At 34.2% G+C, this 17,097-nt stretch overlaps 1 protein-coding gene across 3 annotated transcripts in view; it reads left to right on the forward strand.

The window, feature by feature from the left end:
- GSK3B (glycogen synthase kinase 3 beta) overlaps positions 1-17,097 on the forward strand; it is a 210,601-nt gene that overhangs the window by 164,300 nt on the left and 29,204 nt on the right. For 2 of the 3 annotated variants that reach the window (XR_008617494.1, XM_024120436.3), the window contains exons 8-10: positions 1,954-2,049; positions 10,731-10,769; positions 13,554-13,740. Coding sequence is in view for 2 of the 3 variants with exons in the window: in XM_024120436.3 (XP_023976204.1) it covers positions 1,954-2,049; positions 10,731-10,769; positions 13,554-13,740 (322 nt within the window). In the remaining variant the exon portion in view is untranslated. The remainder of the gene's footprint in view (positions 1-1,953; positions 2,050-10,730; positions 10,770-13,553; positions 13,741-17,097) is intronic. The other variant, XM_024120438.3, reaches the window with a different exon arrangement.

The following is a 17,097-nucleotide window of genomic DNA, read 5'->3' on the forward strand; positions in this document are numbered from 1 at the left end:
TCTACTACAAGAAGGAAAGGAAGTTTATAAATATTTATCACCTCTAAAAATGTCCTAGTACCTCTTTGTAATACTTGCCTCCAGCTCCTCATAACCATGGATCTTCTTTCTGTCACTATAGGCAGAAAATGTTCTAGAATTCCATATGAATTAAATTATACAGTAGGTACTTTTTTCGTCTGCTTTTGCTCAGTATAATTATTCATCCATGTTTTTATTATTATTACTGAATAGTATTGCATTGTATTAATATACCGCTATTTGTTCATTCACCGTGTTGTGGACATTTGAGTTATTTCCACTTTCTGGCAGTGGCAAGAAAGATGCTATGCACATTAGTGTACAAGTCTTTGTATGGACATATGCTTTTAATTCTCTTGGGTAACTACCTAGGAGAGGGAATGATGAGTATAACTTTTTTACAATTCCACCAGCACTGGATGAGAGTTTCACTTGCTCTACATTCTCAACAAGACTTTGTATACATAGTCCTTTTAATTTTAGCCGCCTTAGTAGGTAGTATCTTGTAGTTTTAATTAGCATAGCATTTCCCTAATGATCAGTGATATTGAGCATCTTTTTTTGTTTTGTTTTTTGTTTTTTTTGCGGTACGCGGGTCTCTCACTGTTGTGGCCTCTCCCATTGCGGAGCACAGGCTCCAGACGCGCAAGCTCAGCGGCCATGGCTCACGGGGCTAGCCTCTCCCGGCATGTGGGATCTTCCCGGACCAGGGTACGAACCTGTGTCCCCTGCATCAGCAGGCGGACTCTCAACCACTGCGCCACCAGGGAAGCCCTGAGCATCTTTTAATGTGCTTATTTGCCATCTCTGTGTCTTCTGTGAAGTATCTGGTCATATCTTTTGCCCATTTTTATTGTGTTGTCTTTCTGTTTTTGAATTATAAGAGTCCTTGTATATTCAAGATACAAGTCCTTTGAATATGTTTTGCAAATGTTTTCTCTCAGTCTAGCTTACCTTTTGTTTTCTTAAGAGTGTCTTTTGAAGGGTAAAACTTTTAAAATTTTGATTAAGTTCTGCAAGTTTTAATGAAGTCTACAGAAGTAGAAACAACAACAACAAAAACCTGAAATTCTTACTTTGCCCTGATTATTCACCACAAATCAAGTACTTATCATTACATTCTACTCCTTCTGCACAACTATCCTTGAATTGTAAATGGCTTAACATTTTATTTTAACAAACTTGTTTTATATCAGGCCCTAGAGTTATAAAGATGGGTAATAAATGTCATCTTTCTTCAAAGTACTCATTTTAGTATTTAGTGTTTCTTCCCATCATCTGCTTTGTGCACTCAGGTCCATATACTTCCCTTTGTCTGGTGCCTAATACAGCTCCGGAGGCAATGAAGTACTCGATATATTTTCATCTTGTATTATAGTTATACTTTTTTCCACACACAAATAAGTAAGTTTATCATAGCAGGAAATCTCTTGTTCTTTGTATCCTTCATATACCATAGTGTAATTCCTAGTACACGGGGACACTCACTTAATATTCAGTGATTGAATGGAATTATTGGTGACCATGTTTGACTAAGATCCTCCTAAATATCAATAGTTTATTAATAATAAAACCTTTGGCTTACTATACTAAATGAATAAAAGATACTCTCAGATGCCATCATTGCAATAGATTGTTTTTCTAGACAGAACGAGGATGCCTGATTTTTACTTGAATATTTTTGAGTGATCTTTCTTTTACAAGCCTGATTTAACATTACTATTATCATAAATGTCTGTATACGGTAGTATAGCATGGGTTCTGTAGTCAGTTAGAAATTAAAGTCTTTTTATGAAGTCTGCTCTGTTTAATGACCTGTGTATTTTATAACTTTGGAATTCTTTTTTCCAGTAAAACCAGTACATTAAGACATAAAGACTATATTTATAAGTACATAGAAAAATATGGCAATAACTTGCTTTCTCTATCTAGGTCCTGGGGACACCAACAAGGGAGCAAATTAGAGAAATGAACCCAAACTACACAGAATTCAAATTCCCTCAAATTAAGGCACATCCTTGGACTAAGGTGAGTCAAAAGAGTTTTTTTAAAAGCACATTAACCAGTAGTTAACTAGAAGTTGGATTTCTCTTTGTTCTTAAACTATTTCGAGACTAGATGTCTCCCAGAGTACAAAGTACAATAGCACTTCTACACGTAAAGATAATTAGATAGCTATACTTCAGTGTTTCATTGACCATGTAGTTTCATCCCCACTGACTTCCTGTAGAAAGTTTCCAGCCTGGGTTTTTATTTGTAGGATGAGGACAGTACATATACATAGCATTCAAATAAAGAATTTCATTAGGAGCAGGATCTTATATATAAATTTTGACTACTTAAAATTCAGAAGTAATTTCTTTACATAGTTAGAAGTTTTTATTATTAGTTCAGTATCATATAGCATATAAAAATATACATTTTATATATTTTTATTTTTTAAACTGTTAATATATGGACCTTATTATAGATGACATTTTGTGTTCTTTTGTTTACTTTCCTATTGGTGTTTTGGTAGCAGGAATAAAATGAAGATTTGATCATACTAGTAGTATACATTGAAAGCAATTAATATGTCAACAGCGTGTCACTAGCCATTGGAAAAGCCTAACCACAACATTTAGACGGAGCCAATTCTAAGCCATAAGTACTAATTTATGAGAAGACTTTATTTTTTGCTTTGATACTTAATTGAAATGATTCTAGAGAGATTTTATTACAAAGTTGTTTTCATGTCAGTTTGATTTGTGAGATTGTATGCAGAGGGAAAAGAAAAAAATCTCAATAGGGTTTATAGCTAGAGTGAATCTCTCATTTTATAGATTCTGAAACTCTGGCTAAACATGTCAAATGACTTATCCAAGATTCCATAGGTGGCTGTGACAAAGCCAGGATTAAGGCTTCTTCGTGTGTGTGTGTGTGTGTGTGTGTGTGTGTGTGTGTGTGTGTGTTTAATGCCTAGTCTTTTAAACTTCTAGTTATGTGTCATGCATGCATCCCCCTTCCCAATTTACTTATATTTCATTACATATTTTGTGGGTTGGAAATTTTCAGCTTCTTAATATGTATTTCAAGCAGAGATTTTGTATATTTAAAAATGTATATATATAACATGTTTTGATCATTGACAAGTTCATTTAATTGGTTATAGATCTTTTATAATACGAGGTGAAGTAATTTAGGGCTAGGTGAAATAATTTACATTTTTAGATTAAAAGTAGGTCTCTTTCTCTAAGTTGTATTATGATTCAAGTTGCTTTCCTTCGCATTATCACTCTCTTCACTTCTCGTCACCTCTCTCACTTAAGAAAATCCTCTTGTTACTAATTATTTATTATTTAGAATCAAAGACCTCAGTAATATTTTAGTGCCAGAACTATAGGTTGTAGCTTTCACTGACTAAGATGTTGCCCTCTCCCCCACCCTCTTTTTAAGTTTACAGTAAACACTAAATATTCTGAGGTAAATCATTCTTTGGTCTTTGTACTTCAAGTTTATTTTGAATCTGGGTCAGAAGATATTTAGGGTCTCTCACTCATTCTAAACTCAGAGAATCCTAGGTGGCCTGTTAGGATTTAGAAGCTGAGTTACAGTTTGAATCCAGCAAAGTTACTCCAAGTTAAAGTGTTTATAACAAGTGATTTCAACCATGTTAAAGAGAAACAAAAAGCAAAGAGAATTCTGTGTATTGAATTAATACAAGGAAATATTCCAAAATGTTAATAGTAGTTAGAGTAAGAAGAGTGTAGGTGATTTTATTTTTTCTTTTTTCTGCATTTCTATATTTCCATATTTTCTTTAATAAGCATGTTATTTTTATGAAGAAAGAAAAGTAAAATTCTTTTTGGTTGAATCTAAGTATTCATCACATGTATAGAGTTTCTGACCAATATAATGCTGAAACAAGGTCATGAGATCTTATTTAGTAGTCCTTGTCCTCAATTTTTTTTTTTTTTTTTTAAATCAAGACTGACACCAGTATTAGTGTGTGTCATATTCTGCATTTTTTCCCCCTGGATTAGCTGGGATGGAATGTGAGGAATGATTTATTATAATTACCATGCAGGCAATAGAAGATTTGTGGTGAATTTGCATGCTTTACATCTTCTTTTGCCTTTGTGGATTCCTGATGTTTCTGTATCTTACCCTAATGCTTTTCAAACTTGAATAATCTATACAAAGCCCTTTTACTTGTTTGTTTTATTTAGGCTTCCATTCCTGTACCATGTGTAGAATAATAACTCAATTCTCCCACCTATTTTGTCTCTTCAAACTCTTGTGAACTCTTCATTCATATATGTAACATAATTGGGTTCTCACTTGGTACAAATGCATTTATTATGTAATAGTACACTTATATTAATTTCTTAATAGTGCACACCATTAGGTTGCTGTTACTGTGGATGTAAATACAAAACCAAATTCAGACATAGAAATTCCATGGCACTACTCTGTCATCCAGGTGATCCAGAATATGTTGATCTTTAAAAGTAGATTATTATCAAAATAATAATACAAAATTTTAAATTTCTAGAGGGAACTCAGTCCCCTCTCCCCTGCCTTGTGATAGTGAACACCAACTTGAGAAACTCTCTCTTATGCTAGGCAGCCAATGGAGTTAATTTTTAAAAACATACAAAATGTTCTCTAAAGAGAAGAGCTTTTTGCCTTTGGAGGGCAGGTAAACGGGAGTCTGGAAACAAAACCTGCTTTGCCTTTATTGATGTCTTCTGTTAAAACCCACTTTAGCCCCATTTCCTGAAGCTGTGAGCATGTAAACCCTCCTTTCCTATGAGGCAGTGTAGTACAGCTATATCCCCAGATCCGGGAGCTCTTGTTCTCAAAAAATGTAGGCAGACAAAAAGATCAAGGGAGAAAATGTCTACTGTGGAAACATTGAGGTGAGGGTATTAAGATGTGTAAGAAAGATAGCAAACAGAAGAACATAACAATGAAATAATCCTAGTGTGATATATGGCAGGAATCTTGAGAATTTAGAAATCCAATAAGATGGCCTTGACTGTTACTTAATAGCCATAACAACCTAATTCATTGGGTAAGCATTTGAGGCTTAAGTTGGAAAGGAAATATGTTCTAATGTTTTGAAACAGGGACCAATATTGAGAGTGAGGGTGGGGAGGATAAATACCTCCCCACTGGTGTATGTTGTACACTTAAAAGAATAAAAGCCAGATGGGAAAAGGAAGTGATAATAAAAGTAAATTGAGAATTAAACAGAGATGGAGATTGGTTGGAAGAAGAGAAGAAGCTGAAATATTCTGCATTTGGTACATGGAGATTTGGTCAAATGACAGTTCTGTTAGGTATGAAGTAATGATCTAGTTTAAGCACTTCTCCCATTCTTTGTGCCTCAAATTTTTTTTGTTTTTGTCTTTTTTGTTTTGTTTTGGTAAGATAGCAATTAGCTGTTGTGTCTTTTCTCCAAATTCTTTTGAAAACAAAGTATGCATATAAAGGATTATTTCATTTTAGTTCAGAGTAAATGTAAAGATTTTACCTCCAGTGTAGTTCTGTGATTTGTCCTCTCTATCTCCACTGCCCTGACTTTAGTTTAGCCCATCATCATATCATAGAATTGTTAAAACAACCTCCTACATCCTGAGTTGCCTCCTTCATATCTTTCACATCCTCATTGCTGTCAAAGTCAGCTTTCTTAAAAACACATGTGATACTGTCACTTATATTTAAAATTTTTCTGATTCCTCATTGCCTTTAGGAAAATTTGACATACTATACACATAAAGACAAGAGTGATCATGTGTCCCAATTTATGCTTGTCCAGTGACATTATTAATGCCACGTTCCTTCACACTCTTCACTGTCCTAGTTTGGGTGACAGATTATCCAGTCACTCTGCTCCTAATCATTTCTGCTTTTTCTTTCCAGAAAAACAAGAGATTTAGTTCTTTGTCCTGCTCTTAACCTTTCCTGAGGCATCTAGTCTGTTAAACCCAGTCTTTCCCAAGTGCTCAAGCCCCTTCACCCTTAAATGCATACAGTTAAGCAATGAATTTAAAAGCTTAGTGTTTAGTTAGGGTAGATTAAGGGTTTCTAATAAGGTTACATTGTAATAGTTTTATAAATTTCTTCCCAATTTTGAGTAACGTTTTGTTTAAAGTTAAAACAAGTATTCCCCTTTATCCCAGTAATAAGTAATCCTGTGAGGTCAGTTAGATAACACAGATGTCTGTATATTCTTTCAGAGTAATGAAATTCATAAATGATATATCTGGTTAGTAGAAGGAAGTAGATTAGAATCCCAAGGGCCTTGGTCTCTTTCTGTTGACCTAGTGCTGTTTAATATGTTAGCTACATATGACAGTGTTGTCCTCACTTTGAAGCGATCATGCAGTCATGCTGAATTTTTTGGTCTAATCAAACTGTTCTGCTAATGGTTCCCCAGAGAAGCCACATTCGTTGCTACCACTTCCTAGTGAACACTTAGAACATTCTTTTTTTCTCTGTTTACCAAGTCTTGACCTTCTGTCAAGACCTCAAATCTCACTTCTCCCGTGAAAGATTTTCTAATTATCCAAATTCTACATGATTATTCCCACCACATAACTCCTGTAGTACCTATCAATTCATACCATATGTATTGTAGCAGTTTCTAATTTCTATTTTGTAATGGTAGTAATAAAATGAATATCTATTACCTCAAAATGTTTGTTGCTGAGGTTTTGGCATACATGAGTATGTATGCCAAAACTTAATAATTAAGTATTAAGTTTACTTAATACTTAATTGTCTTTAGGGTATGTGACCTTGGATCATTGGTTAAGTATCCCAGAAAGCCTTATCTACAAAAATCAATCCTTACATACTTGATTTCTTAGAACACAGTCCACATGCTGTGAAATGAATGAATACTAGTGTTTCCAGCTAGCTAATAGAGTAAGCAGAAAATTGAGGTCATTTCAGCCATCAAGGACTCAGACCAGATGAACTGCTTATTATATGTATTATTCTCTATGCTTTAAAGCTAAACCAAAAAGCCCCACTATAATATTTTTTAAAAGACTTTTCTTCATAATGTTGGTTTTTATTCCCTGAGCCTTTGAATACAAGATTTTTCACTTGGTAAACTTACCTGTTCTAACTACAGTTTCACACGTTACCAAAAATGTCTTCAGAGAGTCTTAGAGAGCACAAAACAAAAATTGCTGTCAAACTTTTTTTTTTTTGCAAGTCCACGCTACCTTTTCTGGTCTGTCTGCCTTGTTTTGCTCACATGCATTCCAGAAAGCATAAAACTGTGTTGGGGATTTCTGTTGGTTCCTAAGTCTGCCACTTGTCTGTTTTGTTCTATTGCTTAGGTAATCAATTTCTATATTATTACTCAACCCCATCTGCATGCTGACCTCAACTAATACATTATCACTTGTCTCATAAATATACTACATTCTCTACTGAATTTTCTATCTACATCATCTATTTTCCTATGTGAATAGACCTCCTCACATTTCTGTTTATACTGGCTCTACCCCTATTTCTTTGGAAACTATTGCACATTAAAATCCAGCTACTAGTGTGGCTATTCCATATGTGGGAAGAATAATATAAAAAAGAAAGAATGCTAAGTCATAAGTTTCAAGATCACATGTGGGGAGCAGAGGATAGGGTTGAGGGTGGATTGAAAAAGAAGGCAAAAATCTGTTTCTGACTTAATCATTTGTTCTTTAAAACACTTATCTCCTATGTAATCAGTGCTGTGCTGGCTACCATAAAGGATGCAAAAGAACTAAAATATATAGTCCTCTTTGAAAAACTTAGAGATGATATAACTGACTCAGTTGAAGCAAGTATTGAATAATATATAACCATATACTTGATTATGTGCTATTGGTATTCAAAGTTGTTTCACATACTATAGGTATTATAGGGAAGATTTCCAGCATGGGTGGTGGAGGGGAAAAGGAAGCCTCCTTTAAGGGTGATAGAAGGGCTAGGGGGAATGAGGGTGGGTACTTTTGAAAGAGGATTTAGATTTGCTTAGGTGTCGCTAAAGTTAGGAATTGCTGTAGTTTAGGGGACTATCCCTTAAGATAAGGAGGTGTGGATGAAAAGAAAATATTATATTCTTAGGAAGATCAACCTGACTATAGTAACCATTTTATGAACAATGAAAGATTAAATTGGATAAGTGGACATTTGGTAATTCACACTTCTGTAGTATAGTACTATTTTATCAGTAAATGAGATTAGAGGGAGAAATTTCATTTCATAGTTAAATGCTGATATCAACACACATGATATTCCTTATGTGTATTAGAGCTCAGGAAAGCTCCATAAGCCTTTCAATTAGTGCAGCTGAAATGTATTGAATGCTGGCTCTGCTGTGGCTAAGGAAAGGATGTTTTTGTTTCTTATGAATTATGTACTGCACATGAGCACTTCAGTAGACTTAAGTTCTTTTCTTAATTAACTTGATTAATTAGCATAATTAGTCAACAAATCCATGGTATTGTCTCACTTTTAGTCCTGTATTTAGGCTTACAGATTGCAAATAATTTTATATATTAGGGTTGCTCTTCAGGAGTGTTCATGGTGTATCAGTTTTTAACATTGGATGCTTGTGTATTTTGTGTATGACCAGAGAACAGTGTCTGTATTATACATTTATCACAATGAAAACCTGGGAGGAGTAGCTGTTTGAAACAGGCACAGTACTTGTTCTGCATTCTACTTAGATTAATTATCATTGCCCATAGGCATTCTTACATTGCTCTGGTTGGCTGTTTAATACAGTGGAATTGTTGAAAGCTGATGCTGTGAGAATCAACCATAGGCCTTGATGTGGTATATATGACCATTTATAAATGGTAATTTTAAGGGGCTTATGATTCAGTCATAACAATTAGCTCCAGGTTGAAATTTGATGTTTGATGGCAAAAGTCTATTCTAGGACATGTAAAGGGGAAAATTACCTCTGTCCTTTCTGAGTTATCCAAATACAAATTTATTTTGAATAATTCTTCTGTTAAGGACTCATTTGCATTTGTTCAGTACCACAGAGAATTTATTTTGGAAAAAAATGAATTTTTTCTCTTAGTTCTTCTATAGACTAGTATTTGTGATGAGAGTTTGTTTCAATTTAAGAAAACGAGTTGCTGCACAGGTGAGGTAGTATTTGAATCACTTAAAAGTTCATGTCAGTGTTTTGGTTCTTTTCAGTTTTTCCTTTCTCTTTTGTTTTCTTTCCTTCTTTTGTTTATTTATTTTTTGCTTTGTTCTGTTTTCTTTTACTTATTTATTTTTGGTTTTAGTTTTTACAGGGGGTGTTTTGGGCTCTTCATGGCCTTGCTGACATTCTTGGCAGGCCATATTTAGTCTGCGCACTAATTGTTAGTTGGCCCAGTTGAGTCTTACTTTGTGCTCTCAGTTTTTTTAGTCTGGTTTTCTATTTTTGTCCACCTGGTTGTGTTTTAAGTTCATGAGAGATTTTTATCCTGATGGGCCGGATTTTAATCCATGTACTAAATTTTAGTCTGCAGACTAAAAATAATCCGCGGATTATTTATTTTTGCAAAATATTTAATTCCCCCACTGGAAACTATCCTAAAAGAATGTTAAATTCTCTTAGAATAGCCAAGGGAATTCACAGCTACTGGTGAGGTCTGCCATTTTTTGTTCTCAATACCTAGACATAATAGACCCTACTACCTCCCTTTTGCATAATTGGCTCCGTTGTGCCTAGGTGTTGGTGTACATTACTATGCATGTCACCTATAACTGTGACTGTCCCTTAGTTGTATTGTTCATTGTATATATTTTTGTTTAGCTTTTGGTGGGTGAATTGGGCATATTTGCAGATGGAACTGTGTTGAATTTGTAGTGCTCAAAGATATAGAATTTTTTTCAGTGAGTTTTTCCAAAAAGAAAGAATGTTCATTATTTTTCCTAAGTAATGGGTGCAAGGGTATCAGGGGGCAAAGCCCACAATAGAAAAAGTAAGTTTATACCCGCACTCCTGAGGTGATATGTCAATTTCCTGAAGAGTCCTCTAAGATAATGAGAATGTCAGTAAACATCTCTTAGCAGGGAAGTCAATCCAAAAATGGAGAATAATCCGCGGTGGCCTGATCCTTCTTAGCTCACACAAATTGAAAATATCTGGCTTGAAATCTATAGTAATATAAATTAAATATATTTATTACTTTTCTCTCATCACTAATAATTTAGCAAAAAATGTTTATACTGTGTACTGAAATTCATTAATAGAGAAAATTAGCAAATTGGGAACTCGTATCTTTAAAAGCAGTCTGATATGCCCCCTCCCAAGCCATGTCAATGGACAATGAATCCAGGTCGTAGAAGACCAAACACTTTACTTTGGGAACTTTACTTCTAGATTTCATTTTGATTTAAACTTTTTTTGGTTTTGTATTTTTTTAATAAATGCACTGGCATCGGAACATAATTAACTAAAATTAAAATGTTTCTTTACTGTGCCTCACCATTGCGCAATCAAATTTTTTTTGCATACACTGTGGTGAAATAATTTTTAAAACTTGGACTTGCTACTGTGGAGACTGATGTTTAAAGTTTATAACTGTATAAACATTTTCTATGTCCCCCCCCCACACCATGGATTTCTTATAACATTGGATATATTTTTCCTTGCTGGACTATTCTCTTTTGGATTGACTTCCCCTGTTTGGATTATTTCACTGCATTCTCATCTTTAGGATTCGTCAGGAACAGGACATTTCACCTCAGGAGTTCGGGTATGTACTTAATTTTTTTTTCCCAAAATTTCAGGGCAGGTCAATAAAACTAGGGGGAAAACTTTTTTTGAAAGGCTAAATAGTTATCCATTCTTGAAATGTAATAGTAAAAACAATGTAGGTAGCTGCGATTTCTGTTTTTACTCACTGTATGGTATAGGTTTTGCTTATAGTATATTTAGATTGTCAGTTTCCTGAGTGATTTATTGACATCTAAGCCGAAGTTTAGGAGTTGAGGGGTTTAAAAATTATTATTTTTACAAGAATAAATATTGACAAAGATCCACAGAACCAAAGATTCTGAGTGTTAGGCAATTTAAATGAGTAAGGAATGAAAAGCAGCAGAAACTAAAAGCCAAGGACTTCCATGGCAGTCCAGTGGTTAAGACTCTGTATTTCCACTGAAGTGGGGACAGGTTCAATCCCTGGTTGGGGAAGTTCCGCATGCCGCGCATTGCGGCCAAAAAAAAAAAGCCAAATCTCAATAGTTACTGGTTTCCTTTTCTTTAGATACAAACATAATTCAGAAGAGCTGTTTCTAGTTTGGCCTGTAATTTTTGAAAGTTGCATGCTACCACACCCAGTCTTATGGTCAGAAATCTGGACTTTGGGTACACTGGGTTTTGACCCCACATAATTTTCCACTTAACCTTTATCCATAGATTACTGAACCAAGACTTTTCTCATCAAGAATCTCTCAAGGGGTTTAAATTAATAATGGATACATTTTTAAAAGGCAGGTTAAGTCTTAATTTTAGGCTCTTGGAATGAATTCTTTTCTTTATTGTTTTTAACTCTTTGATACTGTGAGTTAGGATTCCCTGGCAAGAATAAGCTAATATGTCTTAGTGCCAACATGGATGGTCACTTGTAGCCAGTAAGAAACCAGAAAGATGTGGATGACTTTTTTTTTTAATAATCAGAAATAAGCTTACAATACTGATTTATTAATAGCAATAACACAAAATTTTTTTTCATTTAAACTACACTCACTGTCTAGCTACTCTGCATTTGAATGTTAGAAGATATTTATTTCTGCTTTTGGTGGTGGTACTTTTAATTCTACTTATGTGTTACCATATTGGTGCAGAGACATTTTTATTAGACTAGCTAGCAAAATAAATCCATATGCTGTCAAATGCAAATTGCCCTCAGGGATAAAATATGTCAGTAGTGTTTAATATTTTTATGAAAAATTTTCTAAATATTTCCACTGATTATTTTCTTTCACACTTTGATTATGGTTCTGGCTGGGGAGCAAGAAAGAGGAAAATGACTAAGAACAGTGTAAGATCTAAACATTTCAAATAATACAGTATCTCCTTGACTGAGGCAAGTCAGATTACTCAAAAGACTAAAGATAAAGCAGTTTTTGACCTTAGAGAGAGGGTTTTCTAACAAGCCAAATAAATTAACTAAGGCCTTTAATGTTCGGAAATAAATTTCTAATATCCTACCCAAACCAATCTCTCAATTTCCATGGAAAATATCTTTATTAATAATAAACTTTGTGTAAAAACAGAAGGAATAAAATAAGATTTTCAGAGTAGAGTACTCTTATAAATAGTCTCTTATAACCTAATGAGTTCTGTAGTAGTAACCAGTTCTGCTTTCAGCCTAGGCGAATAGCCAAATGTTACATGAGCCTTTATCATTAGGAAAACTTAAGCCTCCCAGGCTCCTGTGTGCCTTGTCACAATCTACATGTCCTTTCCTCACTTTTAGGTCTATTTCCCTCCATTTTTACACATCTCTTTCTCTTTATGTGTCTGTCCACCTCCACCACTGCCACTACTACACCTTCTATTTGATTCTGTGTTCTTCCTGTCAAGGGATATATGTTTCATTTTTCTTTAGTTTCAAAGGCTTTCTGTTCGTTTATTTGTTTTTCCCCTCTGCTTTTATTCTTTAACTGTCCATAATTTAGAACACAGTATATTTTTCATAGTTTCATGTATTTGTTAGGAGTTTTAAGACATAGATGAGTAGAAAACTTTCTATTCCTTTAAGCAAATTTATTTATTTGCATTTTGCTTCAGTATAGCTTTCAGTTTACTTTTTCTGTGAATTAATAGCTCTTAATGAAAAATACATTTCTCTATTCCTGATTAAAACCCTAGAATGTTTATTCAAATGAGGGTAAACTGGCTGTGTTCATGACAACAGCTACCTGAGAAAACAGTTTTGGACATTTTGCGAAGTTCTGGATATTCAAGAATTTCTTCAAATAATAATAGTCTCTGCTTATTGAAGAGTTAATACCAAATCATTAATATTTATAGACCAAGAGTAAAACAGCTTTTCTTTTTTAAAAGATATTAATTGCCAAAATTTGAACAGTGCTGTCCACTATCTATAATCGTTCTGCTAAAAAAAAAATCACACAAAAGAGGCAACGTTTTATCTGTTGCCACAGCAGTCAAAACTATAAAATTAATTTTGTATTCTTCTAGTTGCGCTTGCCTCCAGAACCCAGGCTTTCTTTTGTGCCTGTCACATTTTGTGTGCATGTTTGATTGTACTGCTTTATGATTAGCATATATAGATTTTTTTTTCCATTTCCCCTAGTTTTTTCTCTGAGCTTTTCTCATATAGTCTTTAATTAGCAGTTCACATCACTGTGGTAAATCATATGCAGTTAACTCCTTTCATTCTAGAAGGTTCCTTTCACAAATGCAACCATGTTTTTGTACATGGTGGGAATTAACTCAGTACTCAGAGGATAATTTGCTAAGATTCTTACAAGGAAACATTAATTGTACGTTCTCTTTTTTTATACCGTAGGTCTTCCGACCTCGAACTCCACCAGAGGCGATTGCACTATGTAGCCGTCTGCTGGAGTATACCCCAACTGCCCGATTGACACCACTGGAAGCTTGTGCACATTCATTTTTTGATGAATTACGGGACCCAAATGTCAAACTACCAAATGGGCGAGACACACCTGCACTCTTCAACTTCACCACTCAAGGTAACTCCTAACACTTAATTCTTTTACCATTTCTGGGAAAATTACACATGTGTGTGAAGTGACACTCTGTTAATTGAATCTATGTAGGATAAAAGTAGGCATATTAAGTACTTATGCAGGTAGGAAGAATCCTATCTAACCACTTATTAGGCTACCACTTGTATGGTTTTGAACAAAATAATGGCAGGTAAAAAGTTTCAAATAGGCATAGCTTCTCTAATTTTTAGCAGATTATGATAAATCTTGGTATTGTAGAAGTTATATAGAGGTTTCACTGAGTGAGGTTTATCACTAGTAAGACTAATGTATAATTTAACCTTCAGCTTTGTATCTGAAACTTAGAATATTAAAATTTCTTGCTTCCCAAGGATTTATATCAAGTTTTTTTAACCTGGGAGTAAATTGGTGGCTGTATTTTTGTAATTTTAGACATTATACAGATGGGGAAAACTAGAGTCCTATAAACCCCTTCTTGGAGTTTAATATAACTTTATATATAAGGGATGTAGAAGAGAAATTCTCATCCCTTCTGGGGCTTGGCATCATTGCTGCTGAGAAAACACTGATTGGAAAACTAAGTTTGTGCATTGGTGGTTTCTAAAAAGCCGAGGGATAGTCATTTCTTCACCATTTCTGTGTTCATTTTTCATTCATTCATCAACCACACTGCCTCTGGTGATATGATTTTCTTCCTAAACTGAACATTAAATGTGTACAATTCCCTATAGACAAAACAAGGAATAAATAGATTGCTTGTTTTGATTGATTAGTCAAGCTAAAAATATAGAAGGGGGATGGAGAGCTTTCTGTGATCAGGAAATAGATATATTTCCTTTATTATAAAGCCAATTTTTCCCCCATATTTAAACTTTTCTAAAATTGATTGTGGAAAAATGAGCTGCTTAAACTTTAGATTTGGAACATCTAAGTTGCTAGTAAAATAGACCTGGATGATTCAGTTGACTATAATCTTAAGCTGTCACTATTAATGTGATGCTGGCAATGCTGATATAGTCTACATTCATCTAAGAAAAATGTTCAGGTATCCTGGGACTATTAATTTTAACTAGGGCTGATCAGAAATCATTTGGAATGTTGTTTTAAGTCCTGGCTATGCCTCTCTAAGAACAATGTTAATGAATGCCAGGTAGGGTATACAAAGGAGCAGAATTGGACATAGAGCCTGGAAAAGTGAAGACTTAAGGGACTGCTGAGAAAAATACCTCAAATAAAACCTCAGCCCCTGGCATAAATAGAGACTAAATAAAATTATTGATGAATCAATAAAGAAGTTTTCAACTGGTAATAGTGGAACAAGCTGTTTTCAGAATATTGATCTGTATATCAGGGAAAAGCTGGATGATGTCAAATATTGTAGATAAGATGATTCCGATTTGGCAGAAGGTTAGACTGGGAGACTCTTGGCCTCTTCCAGAACAGAAATTCATTGATTCCATGTCATACAAGTTTTAGACCTCTTGAGAAAATAAATTTTATTTTTAATTCTTACTGCTTTTGTTTTAGTCGAGTAATACATGTAGATGGAAGAAAATGTTGAAAATGCAGAGGAAGTAGAGAAAATTAAAATCACAATCCCGAAGTAATTACTTTTAGCCTTCAAAATAATCACTTTTAGTGTTTTATGGTCTAGCTCTTTTCAGTCTTTTTTCTAATGCTAAAGCTGGTAATCCTTGAGTATAAAGTGATCCTCTATTTTCCCATTTAGAAGATCCCAAAAGGGTTCTTTTTGTTAACTTGAATATATTTAAAATTATATATTATATGAAGTTAATATTAGGTTAGGAATTTTTTTTACATCTCAAATTTCATAAAACAATTTTTTTCAAACTCTATATGCATCTTTTACATCTGTGTCTTTGTTATCAGTAGAGCTACTTTTTGAACCATCTATATAGTTTTTTAGGTTACATCACCTAAAGTTTTTAATACGAAGCACTTTTTGAATCTGTCTGAGACCGCCATTGGAAATTCTACATGTATTCATTTACATAACACGATACATTTTTTTCCTTTTTGTACTGTCGGTATATGTTTATTGTCTGCATAATATAATTATTTAGTGGATTGCTTTTTAAAGTGGTATCTAAAAGGCTTTTGTATACAATGACATCCAGTGGAACTGTGGAGTCTTGACATCAGAAACTACTAAGTCAGTGCTAAATTTCTTTACCTCTTTTTTTTTTTTACCATTTCTGTCAGGTAACTTTAAAGTTTCCCAAATTTTGAAGGGAACCTTGATTGAGTTTTTTCCCATGCTAAGTATCTTCTCCAGCAAGTACTTTGTTTCTCAGAATACACAAATCAAGACAGCCCCTTGTCAAGTGAACAACTTGGTAGAAACTCAAATGCATACAAGATGATATTTATGATGGATACATTTTGGAGAATAATTCTCCTTAAATTGAGACATATTTTGATACATACTCTTCAATGTGTGTGTGCACCTGTATGTGTTGATTGAAAATGAGATGCTGCTTAAACCTTTCTTTGATCAGATTTTGAAATCCAGGATTCAGTTTCACTGTTCCCATGCACCATTTTTGAAGTAATTACATTTGACTCTTTAGTCACTGGCTAATAATTTTCTATTATTACTAAAGAAAATAAAATTTAAAACAACTAAGTTTGTTATTCTATGAATTTCTAAGCTTTTTTAAAAACTGAGATAAAATTCACATAGCATAAGATGAACCATTTTAAAGTAAACAATCCAGTGGTGTTTAATACATTCACAGTGTTGTGCAGCTATCACCTCTGTCAAATTCCAAAACATTTTCATTGCTCCTGAAGAAAACTCCATACCCATTAAGCACTCAGTCTCCATTAATCCCTCCTTCAGCCCTTGGTAGCCACCAACCTGCTTTCTGTCTCTATAGATTTCCCTATTCTGGGTATTTCATATGATCGAATCACATAATGTGGGACCTTTTGTGTCTGGCTTCTTTCACTTAGCATGTTTTCAGGGCGCATCCATGTTGTAGCATGTATCTATTTCATTCCTTTTTATGGCAGAATAATATTTCATTATATCATGTCTTAATCAGTTCAGGCGACTATAACAAAATACCATAGACTAGGTGAATTAAGCAGCAAACATTTATTTATTTATTTTTAAAACATCTTTATTGGAGTATAATTGCCTTACAATGGTGTGTTAGTTTCTGCTGTATAACAAAGTGAATCAGCTATACATATACATATATCCCCCTGTCTCCTCCCTCTTGCGTCTCCCTCCCACCCTCCCTATCTCACCCCTCTAGGTGGTGACAGAGTACCAAGCTGATCTCCCTGTGCTATGTGGCTGCTTCCCATTAGCTATCTGTTTTACATTTGGTA

This window comes from Physeter macrocephalus, chromosome 1 (genome assembly GCF_002837175.3).
Source record: "Physeter macrocephalus isolate SW-GA chromosome 1, ASM283717v5, whole genome shotgun sequence".
In the NCBI taxonomy this organism is placed as follows: Eukaryota; Metazoa; Chordata; class Mammalia; order Artiodactyla; family Physeteridae; genus Physeter; species Physeter macrocephalus.